The sequence below is a fragment of the Hemicordylus capensis genome, chromosome 6, assembly GCF_027244095.1.
Source record: "Hemicordylus capensis ecotype Gifberg chromosome 6, rHemCap1.1.pri, whole genome shotgun sequence".
Taxonomy (NCBI): Eukaryota; Metazoa; Chordata; class Lepidosauria; order Squamata; family Cordylidae; genus Hemicordylus; species Hemicordylus capensis.
The window spans coordinates 59570394-59591180 of NC_069662.1; the positions used below are offsets into that span (position 1 = coordinate 59570394).

Consider the following 20787-nt stretch of genomic DNA (forward strand, 5'->3'; position numbering starts at 1 on the left):
GATTTGAAGAGTTTCTTTTTCTAATTTCTGTCTTGTGTGTGAAAGGTGTTTTGTTACAACGTTGTAACTTATTAGAATGCAAAAATGCATGTTAAGATGCCACACAATTTAGTTATTTTTGCTTTATGATAGATAGTAAGCAAGTACCGCTTATGGGATGAGAGCTGGTCTTGTGGCAGCAAGTATGAATTGTCCCCTTTGCTAAGCAGGGTCCATCTGTTTGAATGGGAGACAACATGTGAGCACTTTAAGATATTCCCCTCAGGGGATGAGGCCACTCTGGGAAGAGCACCTGCCTGCTTGCACGCAGAAGCTTCCAAGTTCCCTCCCTGGCATCTTCAGATAGGGCTGAGAGAGACACTTGCCTGAAACCTTGAAGAAGCCACTGCCGGTCTGTATAGAGTATAGACATTACTGAGCTAGATAGACCAATGGTCTGATAGACCAATGGACTTCCTAAGGCAGCTTCCTATGTTCCTAAGTATGTCCCTATTTTCTTTCAGCAATGCAGTGCTGGAGGGTATTGAACACAGAAAGCTGTCCTCCTATGTATTGGTGATTCCTGTGTATTGGTAAGTTTGTTGCAGATGGAGTTCCATGGTATTGACCTTTCGCACCCATTATCATAATGACTACTAGGGGCATTAGGAGTAGAGATAGTAAGTAAGGGTGTCCCTAACTGTTCTACCTGTCTCAACTCTATGACCCCTGATATTACTCTTCAGATATTTCTTGTTGAGTCTCACAATCCTTCCTTTCCTCTTAGAGAGTAGATGGAAACATCTCTCTCCCTCCTTACCTCTTCATTATGTAGTCATTTAGATTAGGATTAGGTCTTTCCTATCCAAGTATACTTAACCAATAAATACTTAGTCTTTAGTTCTACAAGAATCTCCATGTGTTTTCTGCAACATCTAAACTCTGAGCTAACTACTCTGTAACTGGAGTGTGTGCTCGTCCATAGTGCCCTGCTGTTTACCTACTGGGGTAAAATTAAGAACCCTCAACAAGTTGTATTGGCAATTTCCATCTACTAATAATAACCAAAGGCTACTGTATTGAAGTTTGGGCAAACTGGCAGAAGCCCAGAAGCCCAGCACTGTTAAGAGCAGTAATGCTTTTCCTGGATTTCAAGCTAGGGTAGGGTTGTGTTCATGTTTGAAAATTCCCCCCAACACCACCACCACCACCACAAACCCACATACAAACAATTAGAAAAGCTTCTCCCCTACACATAGAAATACAGTGTGTCACAAAGAATGCTGGGTTGAACTTTTCTCCCGGACATGCTTTTGCAGAAATATTCTTATATGAGGAACATTTAAGTGGTGCGGTCCAGGAAAAGGTTTGCCACTTAATTCTGCTGTATTAACTGGCCCTGCTTGTGTCCTACTTAGAAGCATAGCATTGGATTGGATGCCTTGGCCCGACAGACTGTCTGTTGGATATTGCAACACAATACAATTAAGATTACAGCACTTGAGGCCATATAGCTTATAAATGCTGTCCCTGCTGTTTCATTGTCCCCAGTTTCTCAGTAAACCAAAGAGCCAACTGGGGAAATTCTAGCAGTATCGCATTTAGTGATGGGTGAACCCTCCCCAATGAGACTTGGAAGCTGAGTTGGAAAGAAGAAACGATTCCTGCCCTATATTCCAAAAACTGTTTTCTGTTTTCAGCTCCAATTTTGAGTCTGTTTCAGACCCCGATGCACCCCCGACAATGTCATTAGGGCTGTGACACAGTCTTATCTGATCTCTCCCACAGCTTCCCATAAATACCAAACTCAGAAAATAGCCTGCAGCAGTTAGTAGCACTGGAAAAACTACAACACCCAGCTCTCTTTATGTCTAGCATGCATTGATTACAGCATTCCAGGCATAGGGCAGGGGAGAGCAGGGGAGGGTGAGGGAGGGTAAATTGTCCTTCCATTCACCAGCTGTCACTGCTGGAGCTGCAAAAGTAGGGAAAGGAGGCTTGGAAGCATGCAGTGGATGGATGGGTAGCTAGAGGCAGGCTGGCTAGCTGGCCAGACTTAAATTTCTTGGATTAAAATCTGAGCTGGGAAAGAACTTTCTGCCTCCTAACCCCTTTCCTACATTAGAGGAGAGCATTATGATGTAGCCTGATTCAACTTCTGAGCTGTGCTTAGATAAAACTTGGAGGCATCACTCATCATGTTTGTTGAACATCTGTTCCACTTCCTCATTTCAGAGGTTGATCAGGGTTCAGCAGGATTGTCAGTCATAGCAACAGAAAGTTTTTCCACACTCATCAGGATTCACCAGTCTCCAGGGCAGACCATCCTAATCAGAGGCATAACTAGGGAAAATAGCACCTAGGGCAAGCACTGAAATTGCGCCCCTGTCCAAACAGGAATAATGGGACTTGTAGTCAGCAATATCTGGAAATCCTTGTTAAAAGGAACACTGTACCATCTAGACATGGTTGTTGATCAAAACCTGAAAACATGAGCCATCCCTGTAAAAGACTTAGAACAACAGTCAGGAGTTATGCGAGGATTCCAAGTGTCGTTTTCTCTGTCTCATCTCATTCTTTTTTTAAAAACATGACTTTGTCCTAGAGGATCACCTGCCCAAATAGCCACTAGCAAAATAGGGGAAGAAGAAGGTGGTGGTGGGGGGTCTATAAACCAGTGAATGATTCCTGCCAGCCTTTGTCTTATGATGACTGTTGGCTCATGATGGGGTATATGTGCATTCACCACACCAGTGCTTACTTTGACAACAAGAGGGAGGAGGATACATTAGTTTGCCACACTAGACAGAGGCATTTGCAACAGGAGCAGACAGCCAAGTTCTGCCAGGGCCAAAACCAGCCCCTGCCAGACTAAGAAATCATTGTAATTTGCCCCTTCCTGTCACAAGCAGCGTGCTGTTTTTTAATTATTGACTCTAACTCTCAAATATCCCAGTCATGGATGGAAAATTCAGGGTCAATTTACAAGAGACACATTTTCTACATGGAAGTTTCTTCTGTGCAGGTGTTGTGCAGAAATCCATGTGTAGTGACCGCCAGGGGCATAGCAAGGTTGGAATGGGCCAAGATGAGATTTTAAAATGGGCCCCCAGCCCCTCAAAGTCCAGGGCCTCCACACATCCCAGGCCCCCAAGGATTTAAGTCTGATATTTAAGTAAGCTGCCTGGAAATACATTTCACTGAATACACACATGCACACTTCACAGTATATAGTGATATACATTGAGTACTATATATTTGTGCTACTTTTAATGCCTAGAACACACTAGCAACGCTAATTATTAAAATGCCCCTCTCGCTGCAGATTAGCAAAGGAGACTTTCAACCATGCAGGGTGAGCCTATGTTTGTTTTCTCAGAATTCTGAACAAATTCAGTCAAGTTTGATTCCAGGAGGTTTTTCACACGAGGCTTTTAAAGCCCTTTAACACACATCTCCTCTGGAATGGAGGTGCTGCATTCACATGTTGGCCAGATTGACCCTGAAGTCCCTGCAAGTTATTGGAGAGCAGTTCACACACAAGAAAAATAAAATAAAATAAAAGCACCACACATGCTTCACAGTTCTCACTCAGACCTTCTGGGTTGCAAAACAACTTGAACATAAGTGCATTTATAAATGAATGAATGAATGAATGAATATTTGTTCCAGAAGTGTTTGTAATTTTCTGACATGAAACAAACCACTTATAGGCCTTTTAAGATAGTTTTTGTTTTTAAAGCCAGCACATTTTTCAGTCTGTTTTAAATTAAATATTCAGAGACTTCTCAGTCTCCTCCCCCCCATATCAAAGCCCTATGGCAAGCAGATCCCTACATTGGTGGGGGGGTAACCACAAAAAGGAATTCACAGCCTACCTGGCAAAGGCTGTACTGGATGGTCTGGGCAGAGGGTCTGCTGCAGGGAACTCTGCAAGCCTCCTTCCTGGCTTCCTGCCTCCCTTCGGGCCTGCCGAGTTCAGGCTTCAGGGAGGCCTACTCGGAGGCCTCTCTAGAAGCCCCGCCCACCCGCCGAACAGCTGAGAGGCAGGGAGAGAAGAGCTCTGCAGTTTGCAGGCTGCTCTGATCCTAGGCCTCGCCGATCCTAGGCCGGAGCTGGAGGCAAGTGGCTGAGGGGCCCTGGGGCTGGGCAGGTGGGCAATGGGGTGGGGGTGGCAGGAACTGGTGTGGCACCCCCACCTCAGTGGTGCCTAGGGCATGTGCCCTGCCTGCTCCCCCACCCCCAGTTCCGCCTATGACCCTAATAACAATCCACCTCCTCTGCCGAGTTCAGACGCAATGTGAGTCTAAACCAGGGGTGAATAACTCAAATTCCTCAGATGGCTGAAACCAACCATGACTTGGTTTGTGTGGAGATCAAGCTCAAACTCAATTTTCAGCAAATTAATTATTAAATTAAAATCAATTATTAAAAATATGTATTTATTTATCATATTTATATACCACCCTATATAAAATTTCAGGGTGGTTTACAATCCAACCAAACAACTGACACCTAAAAATCATATAAAACATAAATAAAATTAAAGTTAACATGACTAACATTTTAAAACATCATAGACTACAAGCCTGATACAACAGGTGTGTTTTCAAAAGTTGTTTAAAAACAATCAGTGATGGGGAAATTCTGATTTCATTTGGGAGTGTGTTCCAGAGGCCCAGGGCAACCCTAAAGAAGGCCCGGTTTTGGGTCACCACCAAGCAAGCCAGTGGCAATCAAAACTGGACATCCCCTGATGATCTTAATAGGTGGTGGGGTTAATGAAGAAGAAGGTGCTCTCTTAGGTATTCTGGGCCCAAGCAATTCAGGGCTTTATACATAATAACCAACACTTTTTCTTTTGCCTGGAAACTAATTGGCAGCCAGTGTGGTTATTTTACAATAGGAGTAATGTGGTATCTACTGGTAGGCCTGAAGATCAACCTAGATACTGCCTTCTGCACCAGTTGTAGTTTCTGAACTACATACAAAGGCAGCCCAACACAGAGCACATTGAAGTAGTCAAGCCTGGATGGACCCCTTAGCTAAGCAGGGTCTATCCTGAGTTGCATTTGAATAGGAAACATGTTTGAGCACTGTAAGATAGGGGATGGGGCCACTGTGGGAAAAGCATCTACTTGCTGGGTGACTCTAGGCCAGTCATGTCTCTCTCAGCCTAACCTACTTCACAGGGTTGTTGTGAGGAGAAACTTAACTATGTAGTACACCGCTCTGGGCTCCTTGGAGCAAGAGCAGGATAGAAATGTAAATAATAATAATAATAATAATAATAATAATAATAATAATAATAATACCTTGGTGTGGTTGTGGGGCTTGCGTGCTCTGAGGAAGGTGAGAGCTATGCCAGAGGTCCAACCATACTGGACAGGTCTCACCAGAGGAGCCAGACAAAGAGTGCCTCTCCCATCAACAATATGGTGAGATGTAACTTTAATAAATCTATACCGGATCGGTCGTCGCCCGAGTCAACAAGGACCGCACCAGGTGCTATAGTCCCTGGACATCTGGTGACAAGTGGGCTACAGGACTCAGGATCTTCAGTTGAGCAACCAGGGCTGGAGACAGCAAAGCTACTGGAAGAAATGTCGCTTAACCGAAAAAATATACAAAAAATGCCAACAAGGAAATAATGATCTGCTATTACAAGTCTAGTCCAACTAGAAGAGGTTATTTAAAAAGAATGTAGCAAATTTGGAAAGAGAAGAATCCAGATACAGAAGTAACAGAACAAAGGCTAGCAGACCAGAGAAGATTCATAATAAGAAATAAAGTATTCACAGGAGTTGAGCTGGAAGAACTGCAAAGAGCAACAAAGGCTCAAGATATGGAAGAAGAATTACCACCAACTGAAGCAGTTGCTCAGGCACAGGTAGAGGAGGTGTTGGAAATAGAGGATACCACTGTTGCTGAACTGTTTCAAAATCAAAACCAGGCAACCTCCCCTTTGCCTTCACCTCAAAAACCCAAATGCTGTTTAACAGAAAAGCAACAAGAACTAAAGCAAAAAATAACTGAGCACATGAACCAAACAACCACCAGGGTTCGACTTCCAGCTCTAAAAATAGTTGCCAAAAAAACAACAACTTGCTTAGGCATTAAAAGATGTCAATGCTGCACTTGCAGAAATAACAACCAATAATTTGCAAGAAACAAACCAACTAATGTACAGTGCAGCAACAATAACACAAGAGCTCGGATATAAGATCAATGGACCTGTCAAAAAAGAAAGTAGTGCATCACCTAAATGGAAGATTAGATTAGAAAATAAAATTGCCAGGCTTAGATAAGATGCTAGTAAATTGAAAGATATGAAAGACAAGAAGCTGAAGAATGAAAACACCAAACACTATCTGATCCAAAAATACCACCTAGATTCAAGGAAAATTAGAGAAGTCCTGGAAATAATAAAGCAGCAAATAACAGCAGTTTCAAAGAAGATTAGCAGATATGAAGCCAGAACTACACAACACAGGCAGAATCTCCAATTCCAGTCGAATCAGAGACATTTCTACCAAAGCATAGAAGGAGAAACTGCAAGAAACCTAGGAACACCAAATAAAGAAGAAACAGTGCAATTCTGGGGGAAATTATGGGACAATCCAATAGAATATAATAAAAAGCAGGCTGGATGAAAGAGGTCAAAAAATGTAACCAACAAATGCAAGATCTAATAATAGCACCAGAATTAATCAGTGAAAGAGCAAAGAAAATTAAAAATTGGACTGCTCCAGGCGACGATGAACTGCATGGCTTTTGGCTTAAACACCTAACAAGCCTTCATAAACAACTATCAAAACAGTTCAATCACATTTTGCAAGGAGGTGATATTGAACGATGGCTAACAACTGGGAAAACTCATCTCATCATGAAAGACCCAGCAAAAGGTGCAGTTCCAAGTAATTATAGACCGATAACCTGCCTGCCAACCATGTAAATTATTTACTGGAATAATAGCAGGTGAAGTAATGCAACACTTATTAACTAACAAACAGCTTCCAGTTGAACAGAAAGGAAATTGCCCGAACACCAGAGGCACAAAAGACCAGCTGCTGATTGACAAAATGATTTTAGAAAATTGCAAGTGAAGAAAAACCAATCTAAGTGTTGCAACGATTGACTACAAGAAAGCCTTCGATTCATTGCCTCACACACGGATACTAAAATATTTAGAAATAACTGGTGTCAGCAAAAACATTCAGATATTTTTAAAAAAAGCAATGAGCATGTGGAGTACACAGTTAACAATCAATGGCGAGACACCTGGACGTTAGCATTAGAAGAGGCATTTTCCAAGGGGAATCACTATCCCCTCTGTTGTTTGAAATCGCCATGACCCCACTTTCACAAATACTAAACAAAACAGGCCTTGGATACCAAACATCTAAAACATCAAGTAAAATCAACCATCTGCTGCACATGGACAATCTGAAGTTGTATGGAAAGTCCCAGTCAGACATCGAATCACTGCTAAGCACTGTCCGTATATTCAGTAGCGATATAGCAATGGAGTTTGGATTAGACAAGTGTGCTGCATTAATAATGAACAGAGGGAAAATAAGAAAAGCAGAAGGAATAGAACTGCCCAATGGAAGCAAGATCAAGAACCTGGAAGAGAAAGAACATTACAAATACTTGGGCATTCTCCAGGCTGATAACATCGCACACACTGAAATTAAAAGAAAAATGGTAAGTGAATATATCAGGAGAGTTAGAAAAATCCTCAAGTCCAAACTCAATGGCGGGAACACCATACAAGCCATAAACACCTAGGCTATACCTTTTTTCAGATACACTGCAGGAATAATAGACTGGACCCAGGCAGAGCTAGAGATGCTAGATCGTAAGACCAGGAAAATCATGACCATCAATCAGGCTCTGCACCCCCGCAGTGATGTCGAAAGGCTATACCTCCCTCGCAGCTCAGGTAGACGAGGAATGCTGCAAGTCCATCAAACAGCAGAGGAGGAGAAAAGAGGCCTTGAAGAATATATCAAGGACAGTGAAGAAGATGCACTTCAAATGGTCAATAATGCGAAACTATTCAACACCAATGAAACAAAGCAGGCCTACAAGAAAGAACAAGTCAAGAACTGAGCAGAAAAATGGAAAAATAAGCCACTGCATGGTCAATATTTGCACAATATAACTGGAAAATCAGACATCAAAAAGACCTGGCGATGGCTTAAGAATGGCAACTTGAAGAAAGAAACAGAGGGTTTAATACTGGCTGCACAAGAACAGGCACTAAGAACAAATGCAATAAGAGCAAAAGTCGAAAAATCAACCACAAACAGCAAGTGCCGCCTTTGTAAAGAAGCAGATGAAACTGTGGACCACCTAATCAGCTGTTGTAAGAAGATTGCACAGACTGACTACAAACAAAGGCATGACAAAGTAGCAGGGATGATACACTGGAACATCTGCACAAAATATAAGCTACCTGTAGCCAAAAATTGGTGGGACCATAAAATTGAAAAAGTTGAAGAAAATGAAGATGTAAAAATATTATGGGACTTCCGACTACAAACAGACAAACATCTGCCACACAATACACCAGATATAACTGTAGTCGAGAAGAAAGAAAAACAAGTTAAAATAATCGACATAGCAATACCACGTGATAGCAGAATAGAAGAAAAAGAAATAGAAAAACTAACAAAATACAAAGATCTACAAATTGAAATTGAAAGGCTGTGGCAGAAAAAGACCAAAATAATCCCAGTGGTAATTGGCACCCTGGGTGCAGTTCCAAAAGACCTTGAAGAGCACCTCAACACCATAGGGGCCACAGAAATCACCATCAGCCAATTACAAAAAGCAGCTTTACTGGGAACAGCCTATATTCTGCGACGATATCTATAACAGCAACAACATTGACAATAAAATTCTGGCATCCCAGGTCCTTGGGAAGGACTCGATGTCTGGATAAAGCAAACCAGTCAATAACACCTGTCTGACTGTGTAAATAAATAATAATAATAACAATAATCTCTTAGGCCTATCTTGGAGATGCCAGGGAGGGAACTTGGAACCTCCTGCATGCAAGCATATAGATGATGATGATGATTAATTATTACTGTGTATATAAATAAATAATAATAAATAATAAATAATAATAATCTATATGCTTGCATGCAGAAGGTTTCAAGTTCCCTCCCTGGCATCTCCAAGTTAGGGCTGAGAGAGACACCTGCCTATAATCTTGGAGAAGCCACTACCAGTCTATGTAGACAATACTGAGCTGGATGGACCAATGGTCTGGCTTGGTATAAGGCAGCTTTCTATGTGAAAGTCATTTCTCTCCAGAAATGGATGTAGTTGGCATATTAGCCGAAGCTGATAAAAAGCACTCCTGGATGCTGCCTCAAACTGAGATATCAGGGAAAGGTTTGCATCCAGAAGTACTCCCAAGCTATGTACCAGATCTTTCAGGGGGAGTGTAACCCCAGAACAGGCAGATAAAAACCACTTCCTAAGTACCAGCCTCCCACAATGAGTACCTCTATCTTGTTTGGATTCAACTTCAGTTTATTCTCCCCCATCAAGTCCATGACCAATTCCAGGCAAGCATTTAGAGAGGTTAAGCCATGAAGCTGATATGGAGAAATAGATCTGAGCATCATCAGCATATTGACAGCACCCTGCACCAAATCTCCTGATGATCTCTCCCAGCGGTTTCATGTAGATGTTAAAAAGCATTGGAGATAGAATGGAGCCCTGCAGGGCTCCATACTGTAGCGCTCACTTTGAAGAGAGCTCAAATTCAGATTATTGGGGATTCTCAATAATTCCCAATAATCACCATCTGAAATCAACCTGAGAGGTAGGAGTGGATCCTACTTCCCACCCCGAACATTGCCCGAGCATTGTCTCCCATTGCCCGAGCATTGCCACCCCGAGCATTGCTTCCCACCCCAAACCACCTCAGGCAGTTAAGAAGGATGAATGGTATTGAAAGCCGCCAAGACATCCAACAGGACCTGCCAGGTCACACACACCCTGTCCATTCCTAATTGGAGATTATCCATCAGGCCAACCAAGGCAGTCTCCACCCCATAGCCCACCCAAAAGCTGGTTTGAAGTGGGTCCAGATAATCTACTTCTTCCAAGACTGATTAGAGTTGAGAAGCCACCACCCTCTCAATCACCTTAACCAACCATGGAAGATTACAGACAGGCCTATAATTGCCTAGCTCTGAGGGAACTAATGCAGGTTTCTTCAAAAGTGGTCTAACTTGAGACAAGGAGGCATCCTGCCCTCTCTCAGAGAGGCACTGATGATACTAACAAGACCATTTCCAATAACTTCCCTTCTAGATTGTATAAGCTATGTAGGGCAAGGGTCAAGAGAACAGGTGGTAAGGAAAACTTCTCCAAGCAGTTTGTCCACATCCTTGGGAGTCACAAACTGAAACTGATCCAACCTAATCATACAAGAGGAGTTGCCATCCACCTCCATAATAGACTGCAATAATCATGGAATCCAGTTCGGTTCGAATCAGAGATATTTTATTCACAAAAAAGTCATGAAAGGTATCACAGTGAGTCACTGATGGTTCTAAATTCTCATTCAAGGGAGGAGGGACACATACTAGTCCCCTCACAACTCTGGACAACTCTGCTGGACATGAGCTTGTGGATGCAATGCATGGAGAAAAACTGCTTCTTTGCTGCACAAATTGCTTGTGCTTTGATCTTCATATGTGTTCTGTGCTTTAATCCATAGGAGTTGAGTCGAGTCTTTCTCCACCTGCTCTCTAATCTGAAGCTGCCTTGCTGCTTCAGCCCCCATAGTTATTCTGTATACCAAGGGGCTAATTTAGAAGTGGGTTGCAAGGGGTGCTTCAGAGCAATCGTGTCTACAGCCCTAGTTAGTTCATTATTCCATGTCTGAACCAGTGTGTTGACAGGATCTCTGGCAGAACCAACCCTAAAACCTTCCAAGGCTTCTCGAAATCCTATTGGATCCAATAACCTTCTCAGGTGGACCATCCTGATAGGTCCTTCACCCTTGCAGAGCTGGGTTGTGGTTAACCAGATGGTGGTCCAGTTAACCTTCACCTTTACCTTGTCCATCCATAACAATATGGAAATCACAGGTGTCCCCACCCATGGAATACCACCCTGACCAAAGCAGAATACTAAATCGAGTGTGTGACCAGGAATGATGTGTATTTAAGCTATGGTGGATTTACGGTTTATTAAAGCATGACTCTGAGCCATTCAATTGTGAAGTGTAAGATAAATGTAAGAACATTTAAGAGGCTTGGAGGGAGCAACAACATCTACTCTATTCCAAGCTCTTCTCATTGCCACTCCGGCATTAAGAAGGACTGGAGGAGCCAGCAACCACCGTCGGCCGTTTGATAGGTTGCTTCTCATTTGCTGTTTTGTAAACAAAGCCCATGAGCTCCTCTGAATACACATTAATGTAAAAAGCAGGGTATTAATAATATAATAAACACTCATATAGAACCTGCCACCTTGCTGAGATTCTCAATTCCACACCCACCCACCCCTGAGGGGAAGGAAGTGGATGGCCAAAAGGGACATGGCCTTCTCAGTCTCCAGTTCCCACTAACTGGTGATGCCCAGGTTGTGAAACTCTCTCCTCAGGCACATTCCACCCGACTCTCTCACTACGGAGTGTGAGGTAATGGCTGAACACTTGGAGATGAAGCCATAGTTCAGTGGCTGAGCATCTGCTTTACATACAGAAATTCCCAGGTTGAATCTCTGGCATCTCCAGATAAGGCTGGAAAAGATCTCCTATCTGAAACCCTGCAGAGTCACAATCACTTATGTTAATACGGACCAATGGTGAATATTGTGTTAATTATGTCATATTGATTAATTGGCCCATTATGTTAAATGGACTAATGGTCTGACTCAGAATAAGGTAGCTCTACAACACTTCTCTATTTACTCCAGCTTTTGACATTTAAATTTGATAGATTTCTGTTGTTATAATCACTACTGGGTTTTTCTTCTTCTTCATGGAGTTGCATCTGAAATGGGGTTTCTGCCTCCAACAGAAGCAGCTTTTGCTGGCAGAAGGATTTTTTAACCAGAGGAAGGAGTCCTATTTCTTTTCTTGGCAGGCAGGAAAACTCTGAATGCAAGAATGTTTTGTATACTGGCTTTTGTAACAGTAAAAACCACACAAGACCAAGAAAAAATAACTTCCAGGTCAAATTCCAGGGCCTCCACACCGCTGGGGGCCTCCAAATCCTTTAGTCTGTCCTGGATGGTGTGGTTGCATTAAAAATGTGTTTAAAATACTGTGTGGGTGGGTGGGGTGGGTCCTCCAATGGCATTTGTTTGTTTGTTTGTTTGTTTGTTTGTTTGTTTGTTTGTTTGTTTTTATCAGATTTATACACCACCCAAACTTACATCTCGGGCCGGCTAACAATTAAAACACATATAAAAGTTAAAAAAATACAATAATTTAAAAAACCATTAAATTAAACAAACAGTATTTGAAAAATAAATAAATAAAGCTGGGGTAAAAACATAGGTTTTCAAATATTTTTTAAAAATTGCCAGAGATGGGGAGGATCATAACTCAGCAGGGAACGCATTCCACAATCTCGGGGCAGCAACCAAGAAGGCCCGTCTCTGTGTGACCACCAAACAAGTTGGCAGTAACTGGAGACGGATCTCCTCAGATGACCTCAATGGGTGGTGGGGTTCGTAGCAAAGAAGACGCTCTCTTAAATACCCAGGGCCTAAGCTGTTTAGGGCTTTATAGGTTATAACTAGCACTTTGTATTTTGCCTGGAAACCTATCAGCAGCCAGTGTAACTCCATCAGCAAAGGAGTAATGTGGTCTCTCCAAAATGATCCAGAGACCAACCTGGCTGCTGCATTCTGAACCAACTGAAGTTTCCGGATGACATACAAAGGCAGCCCCATGTAGAGCGCATTGCAGAAGTCAAGTCTGGAGGTTACCAACAATGTACCACTGTTTAGAGGTCATTGATCTCAAGAAACGGGTGCAGCTGGCGTATCAGCCGAAGCTTTAGGTCCAGACTCCAAAATTACCTAGGTTCAGGGAGAGAGAGAGAGAGAGAGAGAGAGAGAGAGAGAGAGAGAGAGAGAGAGAGAGAGAGAGAGACTTCTGTTCCTCTAACAGAATACATTTTTGCGGGTGGAAGGATTTTTTTTCTCCAGAGGACATAAGCTACCTTATACCGAGTCAGACCAGTGGTCCATCTAGTGCAGTATTGTCTACACAGGGCAGCAGCTTCTCCAAGGTTGCAGGCAGGAATCTCGCTCAGCCCTATCTTGGAAATGCCAGGGAGGGAACTTGGAACCTTCTGCTCTTCCCAGAGCAGCTCCATCCCCTGAGGTGAATGTCTTACAGTGCTCACACAGCAAGTCTCCTGAAGGAGTCCTATCAGTGGAGGAAAACTCTTTTCTCTGCAGGCAGGAAAACTCTGAAGGCAAGAGTGTTTTGCATATTGGCTTTTGTAAAACTAAAAACCACACACACACACACTCGCCAACATGATGCTCAGTGGGGGGGGGGGCACACACACACTTGGCAACCCCTGGGGGCTGCTGTGGATCCAGAAGACAACCCCAATGTTGTAGGGAACAGGCAGTTGTGCAAGCAGCACTGCCACAGTTTTTCCCATACACAATAGGAGAAATTACGGTGTTGCTGCTTGCACAACTGTCTGTTCAAAGCTGAGTCAGGATTGCCTTCCTGTTCTGCAGCAGCATCAAGGTGGAGCATTATGGAGTTGAACACTGCTCATCATGTGGGCCAGTATTATTAACTTCTTTGGGTACCAATCTTTTGTCAAAAGGTTAGGCAGCTCACAATATAACACATAAAATACAATAAAGTTGCGCCCACACAGGCCACACCCCAAAAGTTAAATTAAATTTTGTAGAAGCAGCAATAATTTTGTAAAATCAAAAACATGATTTCACAGATAAGAGAAGCAATGCAAAAAATTCCCCCTCCCCTCTGCCTCGTGCTGCGGGGAGGTCCTTTTCCCCAGCCCAGCTCAGCACGAGGATCAAGAAGGGTCCTGATTGGCTGGCCGGGCTTGGTGGGCGTGGTTTCGGCCGAAAACGGCCGTTCCATGCTCTGAGCCGACCAGTCCTTTTGGATTGTCGGCGAAAGAGGAGCTCTTTAGTCGAGCTCCTTTCTCCTCTAGTGGGGGGGGGTTTCGCCCGAAAGCGGGCGTGGGGGCATTCGGCGGTGGTTCCGTCGCGGCGGCAACAGGTTTCTGGGCTTGTCGGGGGTATCCCCGGAGAGGCGCGGCTGCAGCTGCGGGGTTGTTCCGGCCCGGTGGAGCCTTCTCATCGCGGCGTATTTCTTTGCTTCTGGGCTTCGGCCTGTTGGGTTTGCGGGTCCCTTGGCCACTGGGGGGTGGACAAGCCAGGGTGTGGGGTCCGGTGCGGGGGCGGGTGGCTTCCGTGGGGCCCCCATTTTCCTGTTTTGGGAAGGTTCTGGTGGCTTTTCCTAGTTTGGGCTATTGATTTTGCTGGGGCCTTTGCAGGCCTTTGGTTACAAGTCTTCCTCTGGGCTTTGGGGGCTTGCTTTGGGGGGGATTTGTCTGTGTTTCTTTTTGACTCCTATCTGGTATTGTGTGCTGTGATGCCCCGTAAGGCGAAAGAAAAGAAAGGGGGGCGTCCCGTTTGTCCGCCTAAGAGGCCTGCACCCCCTCCATCTTCCTAGGAGGAGGAAGATGATGAAATGGCTCTTATTCGTGGCTTAATCACCCGTATGGAGGCGCTAGAGAAGGCGAAGGCTGCTCCTTCTGACCCGGGGGCCGGGCCTTCTGGCAGGGGTGGGGTTCCGCCTCCCAAGGTTCCCCGGCGGACCAGGGGGTCTGCCAGGAGTCAGCTACTAACGTCTATTTCTAGCAGGTTGGAGGCGCTGGAGAGAGGATTGAACCCATCAGGCCTGGCCCCCCCGGGGGGGCCGGAAGCGCCTTCTGCTCCTGAGGGACCAGCCCCGGCTCCGCCTGTTCCTGTGCTGCCATCTCCCGTGGACCCGGCTCCTGATGTTCCTGCGTCATCGCTGCCTGTGCCTGTCGCTCCGGTTGGACATCCACCTGCAGATCCGGCTATGCCGTTGGTTCTGGGTGAGCCAGCAGCACCGACACCTCCCGGCGGCACCGGCCAGTGGCCTGCTGTTCCCTGGCCGATTCCTGCCATGGGTGGATGGGGACCAGCTTCCTACTGGTCCCCCTATACACAACACTTGGGCATGGGTTTTCCTTTGGCGTTTCCTGGGGTCACGGCTGGTACACAGGGTGCAGCAGAGCAGGTATGGTTGGGTGGGCGGCCTGCGAGTAGCCCGTTCCCCTCCCCCAGTTTTCCTTCTTCAGAGCAGAATGCCGCTAATCGGCCTGGGTATTACCCAATGGGGATTCTGCCTTCGGCCCAGCACGCCCCCTATGGGGGCATGGGCCTTCCCCTAGGGGATCACTTGTTGCCTTCTACCAGGGAAAAGATTCTCAAGGGGGAGTATATAGACATCTTTAGTCTTCTGTTTAGGGAACCAGAAGTTAAACATAAGGAGGGTGAGTCTTGCAAGGAGCATGAGGCCACCAAGAGAAAGCCAGTGGAAAAAACATGGAATAACTGGCTGTCTGGCTTTACTATCTACATGGGCGTGATACTTCAGGCGCAGCCGGCTCGTGGCCCGGCTCTCCTGAAGTATATGGATATCATTCACCGTGCTGTCTCAGATTTTGCTGGATCTTCATGGATCCGTTATGATGAGAGTTTCCGTATGAGGGCAGCTTTGGATCCCACACTGCCGTGGGATACACCTCTGCAGGAACTATGGCTGGTGATCATGTCTCCAGCTCGCCCAGTTGAAGGTGACCGCTCGGATAGTGGACACTTGTTGTCCAGGCCTTCCGGGGTTTCGGCCGCAGCGGGGGCGGGCCAGCAGTGGGTTCAACCCCATCTGGTCTGCTGGGAGTATAACACCAGCGGCAAGTGCTCTCACTCCCCCTGTCGCTTCCGGCACGCATGCGGTTTTTGCGGAGCAAAGCACCCCAGTACATCGTGCTCCCGAGCCAAACCTGGTGGTCCCGGGTCCAAGTTTAGGCCTGGAAACAATCGGAAGGGTGGTCCCCCCCACCCCCTTCGGGTAAGGGGCCCCAGCCCCATCAGGCTTGACGTGTTAGAGCGCTTGCTGGTGGACTACCCTGACCGGTTGGCAGCTTCTTATCTACTTTTGGGCTTTCGGGATGGCTTTCGGATTCCTTCCTCTGCACGCCGGGGGCTAGGGAGTCCTCGTAATCTTAAATCTGTGGTAGGCAAGGAGGATGTGGTATTACGGAAGATTACTAAGGAGGTGGCGGCAGGTAGGGTGTTAGGCCCCTTCGATGCCCCTCCTTTTCCCCGGTTACGAACCTCGCCCCTTGGAGTGGTTCCTAAAAAGGTTCCCGGTGAATTCCGGTTAATTCACCACCTTTCGTATCCCAAAGGGTTGTCTGTCAATGATGGCATCCCCGATAGTTTGTGTTCGGTTCGTTACACTTCCTTTGATGAGGCAGTCAGAGTAGTTAGGGGTCAGGGCCCAGGGGCCCTTTTGGCCAAATGTGATATTGAATCCGCCTTTCGCCTGCTGCCCGTTCATCCGGACGACTTTGAGTTGCTGGGCTTCACATTTGCTGGCCAGTTCTATTTTGATCGGGCCTTGCCAATGGGTTGCTCGATCTCTTGTGCCGCCTTTGAGGCTTTCAGCTCTTTTTTGGAATGGGCGGTCAGGCGTAGGGCGGGCCTTCAATCTACAGCTCATTATTTAGACGATTTTCTTTTTGTCGGTAGGGGCAATTCAGGGGAATGCCACCGCTTGTTGCGCTCCTTTATGGGGCTGGCGGAGGAGCTTGGGGTACCGTTGGCTAAGGATAAAACTGAAGGGCCAGTTACCCGGCTTTCCTTCTTGGGTATTGAGATTGATACGCTTGCTGGTTGTGCTAGACTCCCGCAGGCTAAACTACTGGTGCTGGTGGAGCTGCTTAGGGCCTTAGGGCGGGCCTGTAAAGCCTCCCTTAGGGAGCTTCAGGTGGTAACGGGGCATCTTAACTTTGCTTGCAGGGTTGTTGCCCCTGGTCGGGCCTTTCTGCGTAGGATCTGTGACTTGACAATGGGCCTGCGCGCTCCCCATCATAGGGTCAGGATTACTGAAGGGGTCAGGGCTGATTTGTCCCTTTGGGAGTCTTTTCTGGCCGGCTACAATGGGGTTACTTTTTGGAGACAGGAGCAGCTTTTAGAGGCTGATCTGCAGGTCCATTCGGACGCTGCTGGAGGTGCAGGTTTTGGGCTTTACTTTAGGGGCCACTGGTGTGCTGCTCCCTGGCCTCGGGACTGGTTTGAACGCGGGGTAACGCGGGATTTGACCTTTTTGGAACTGTTCCCAATAGTGGTGGCAGTTCACATCTGGGCTGAGGAGTTTGCTGACTCCTCAGTTCGTTTCTGGTGCGACAACCAGGCAGTGGTGCAGGTTGTCAACTCTCAGTCTTCGCGCTCCCCTATGGTTATGGTTCTGGTCAGAGCTTTAGTTTTGCAGTGTCTGCGGGCCAACATTTTGTTCCGCTCCCGCCATGTGCCGGGGATTCAGAATGACATCGCTGACGCTCTGTCTCGTTTCCAGGTGGACAGATTCAGAGCGTTAGCTCCCGAGGCTTCTCTGCACCTGGACCCCATGCCGGCCTTCCTTTGGCAGCTTGGCAGGTGGAGGCGCAGCAGGCGATAGCAGCGTCTCTGGCGCCTGGCACCAGAGTTAGCTACGCAGCCAAGCTTGAGGCTTTTGCCCTTTTTCGAAGGGCTGAAGGTTTGCCTGAGGTTTGGCCGGTCCCCGTGGGTCAGCTGCAACAGTTCCTAGTCACGTTACGCAGAGCAGGACGGGCCGTGTCCACCCTGGGTGGTTATTTAGCTGCCCTTGCATTTGAGGCGCAGGTGAGGGGGGTGGGTGATTTTTCCTCCGACCCTCGCGTGCGGCGCATGCTGGAGGGCTGGGCCAGGGCTGACCCTGGCCCTGGAGACTCCAGGCGGCCCTTTAACCTGGATATGGTGACCGCTACACTCAGTCAGTTAGCCGGGTGCTGTGCAGATTCTTGGGAGGTGTCTTTGTTCCGGGCTGCGGTTTTAGTGGCTTTTTTCGGAGCCTTTCGCCCCGGGGAGCTGCTCCCGCGCAGCAGGGTTTCCCCTCGTGACCGTTGTCTGCAGTTCTCCGACCTGTCATTGTCAGGAGAAGAGGTGCGGCTTTTTCTTCACCGCTCTAAGACGGATCAGCGGGGGAGGGGCCAGACAGTTCGCTTGGCGGCCGCTGGGGATAGGCAAATTTACCCGGTGTCGGCCCTCAGAGCCTATGTGGCTCTGGGACCGGACTCTGGGGGGTGTTTGTTCGCGCATTCGGATCGGACTCCTCTTACCCAGTATCAGTTTCTTTCAGTGATTAAAAAGGCCCTTAGCGCGGCCCTGATTCCCCTTGAGGGAATTACGCTTCACTCTTTCCGCATTGGGGCAGCTACTACTGCCACGAGGTTGGGCCTCCAGGAAGCGGAGGTTCGGAGGATTGGGAGGTGGAAGTCCGTGGCGGTCAGACGCTATGTGCGCTGACAGCGGGCTTTTTCGGCTGCTATTGATTGTGTTTTTTCCCTTGGCAGGTGTTGGGGGATCGGTGGCTCCAGTACGGATCCTGTTGTGCGGCCACTCGTTGGTCTTTTGGGCCTTCAAGCGGGCTAGCACGTCTCGTTGGGGATCCCAGCTTGGGTTTGGAAGACGGGCTGCTGTGTACTGGTTGGGCTTGCGTGGGATGCTCTGGAACCAGCTACTGCCCACACTTAGGGAGCACTTAGATAGTTTTTCCCCGCCCGACATCTTGGTTTTGCATTTAGGGGAGAACGACCTAGGCAGGCGGACTGGCCTGTCTATTGTTCAGCAGGCCTGCTCTGATTTGTCCTTATTGCAGGAATGGATGCCCGGGGTGCTTATTCTCTGGGTTAATTGGCTGCAGCGTAGGGTGTGGCGGAAGGCCCGTTCGGGGCTTTGTCTAGAAAAGGCTAGGCGCAAAGCTTCAGCCGCAATTGGGAAACTTGTGATAGCTGCCGGTGGTGCTGTAATACACCACCCTAATGTGGTGGCTCGTCTTCACGAGTTATATCGTGCCGATGGGGTTCACCTTTCGGAGCTTGGTTGTGATCTATATTTAGGTAACATACAGAGGAGGCTTGCTGAATTTTTGGGCAGTGGTGGGGCAGGGAGGTCAAGCGTGGGCTAACCTCCCTGGGTGGCGGTAACAGTGCGGGCTGAGGGGTAAGCAAGGTATAGTATCGGTGAGCACCCTTGGATATTTAAAGGTGGATTGGTTAATCGCTCCTTTGTTGCCTGTGCGGCGCGGGGAGTAATTGATGGCCATGAAACCTGCTCCAGGTCTTCACCATCCTTTGGGCTGCGCGGTCCGGGGGGGTGAATACCGGGAGCTGTCCAGGTCCCCTCTTCTAAGGGGGTGGTTGGCTTTGATGGAATAGGGCAGGGCGTGCCTGCCCCTTTCTGGAGCCAGGGTGTGTCGCCCAAAGTGGCAATGGGTAGGATGAGGGTAATCCTAGCCCTTGCCTAGGAGCCCGCACTGTTTCGTTGGTGATTCATCACCCACTGTTCAGTTCGCCTTTGCTGGTTGTTAATTAATCAATAAAGAGTGGCCCTTTACCCATAAAGAATGTCTAAGTGTCTTCTTGGGCCGGGGTCTGGGGAAATAAATAACGTCCCCCAAATGATGGACATCTGCAGAATTCAGTGCATTTTGGAGCAGAATTTGAAATTCTGGGGGATAGACCATTCATTCATTTATTTAATAAGTGCACTGGCTACTTGTCACCTGAAAAATAAAACCTACATTTTCAATAGCAGAAAAAGTAACACCTGTCTTAGGACAGAAGCATTATGGTTAACTGTACAGTAATATAATGGGTAAAGGACCCTCAAATGTAGGGGATAGGAAGTATACTACTACATGTGCACTGAATAATGGCACATGCATACAGAACAGTACATGTGTTCACTGTACACTAGAGATGTGCACGAAATGAATTTTCCTATTTGTTTCAAATTTTAATCGAATTCCAAAAATTTATTTTGAATTTGAATCAAATTCGAATCTGGTCCAAAAATCTGATCTGATTTTGAATCAATTCAACACTGTTTTGTCACCTTTTTAAACAAATCAGAGGGCCTGAATGTTTTTTTTAAAGGTGCCAAACATCTCTCAAATCAAATCTGAATCAAAATTTGAAAATTATATTTGAATTTGAATTTAATTACCCTTAAAGGGGTGATTTGATTTGAATTGGAATCGATTTGCATGTCCCTACTCTACACAGATCGTAGGTGTGTTGAATATAATGTGTGAGTAGAGCTCATGACTCGTGTTGATTCACAGGTGCTGAAAACAGGTGAGCAGATTTGGAATTTTGAGGTACATGGGCACAAAATTCTTAAAAGTGCTGTAGTGGGACCAGTCACTGCTGGCTAGTGGTAGTGGTGGCTGTCCTTTTTGCTTCCTTAAGGATTTTATGTCATCCTTCTGGTTGTGGGTGGGCAGCAGCAGCACTGGCAGTGTTAGAGATCTTCCCAGCAGTTGGCTCCATCAAGCTACCAATCCACTCACCCCCTGAATTCCCTGGGGAATTATGCTATGTCATGATGTAGCACAGGGGTTCTCAACGTTGGGTCCCCAGATGCTGCTGGACTTCAGCTGCCATAATCCTCCAGCCCCAGTGGCCTTTGGTTGGAGTGTATGGGAGTTGA

At 46.7% G+C, this 20787-nt stretch overlaps 1 protein-coding gene across 2 annotated transcripts; it reads left to right on the forward strand.

Annotated features, from left to right (window-relative positions):
- Positions 1 to 319: 319 nt before the first annotated feature.
- Positions 320 to 19694, forward strand: LOC128328751 (uncharacterized). Of its 2 annotated transcripts, none has more exons than XM_053258807.1 (2): positions 320 to 572; positions 14884 to 19694. In XM_053258807.1, the coding sequence occupies exons 1-2, from the start codon at positions 448 to 450 to the stop codon at positions 17732 to 17734; spliced, it is 2976 nt and encodes a 991-aa protein (XP_053114782.1). In that variant the 5' UTR covers positions 320 to 447; the 3' UTR covers positions 17735 to 19694. The 2 variants fall into 2 exon arrangements, with proteins under 2 accessions (XP_053114782.1, XP_053114783.1); XM_053258808.1 differs by lacking the exon at positions 320 to 572 and having other exon boundaries at positions 14225 to 15104; positions 18648 to 19694.
- The last annotated feature ends 1093 nt before the right edge of the window (positions 19695 to 20787 follow it).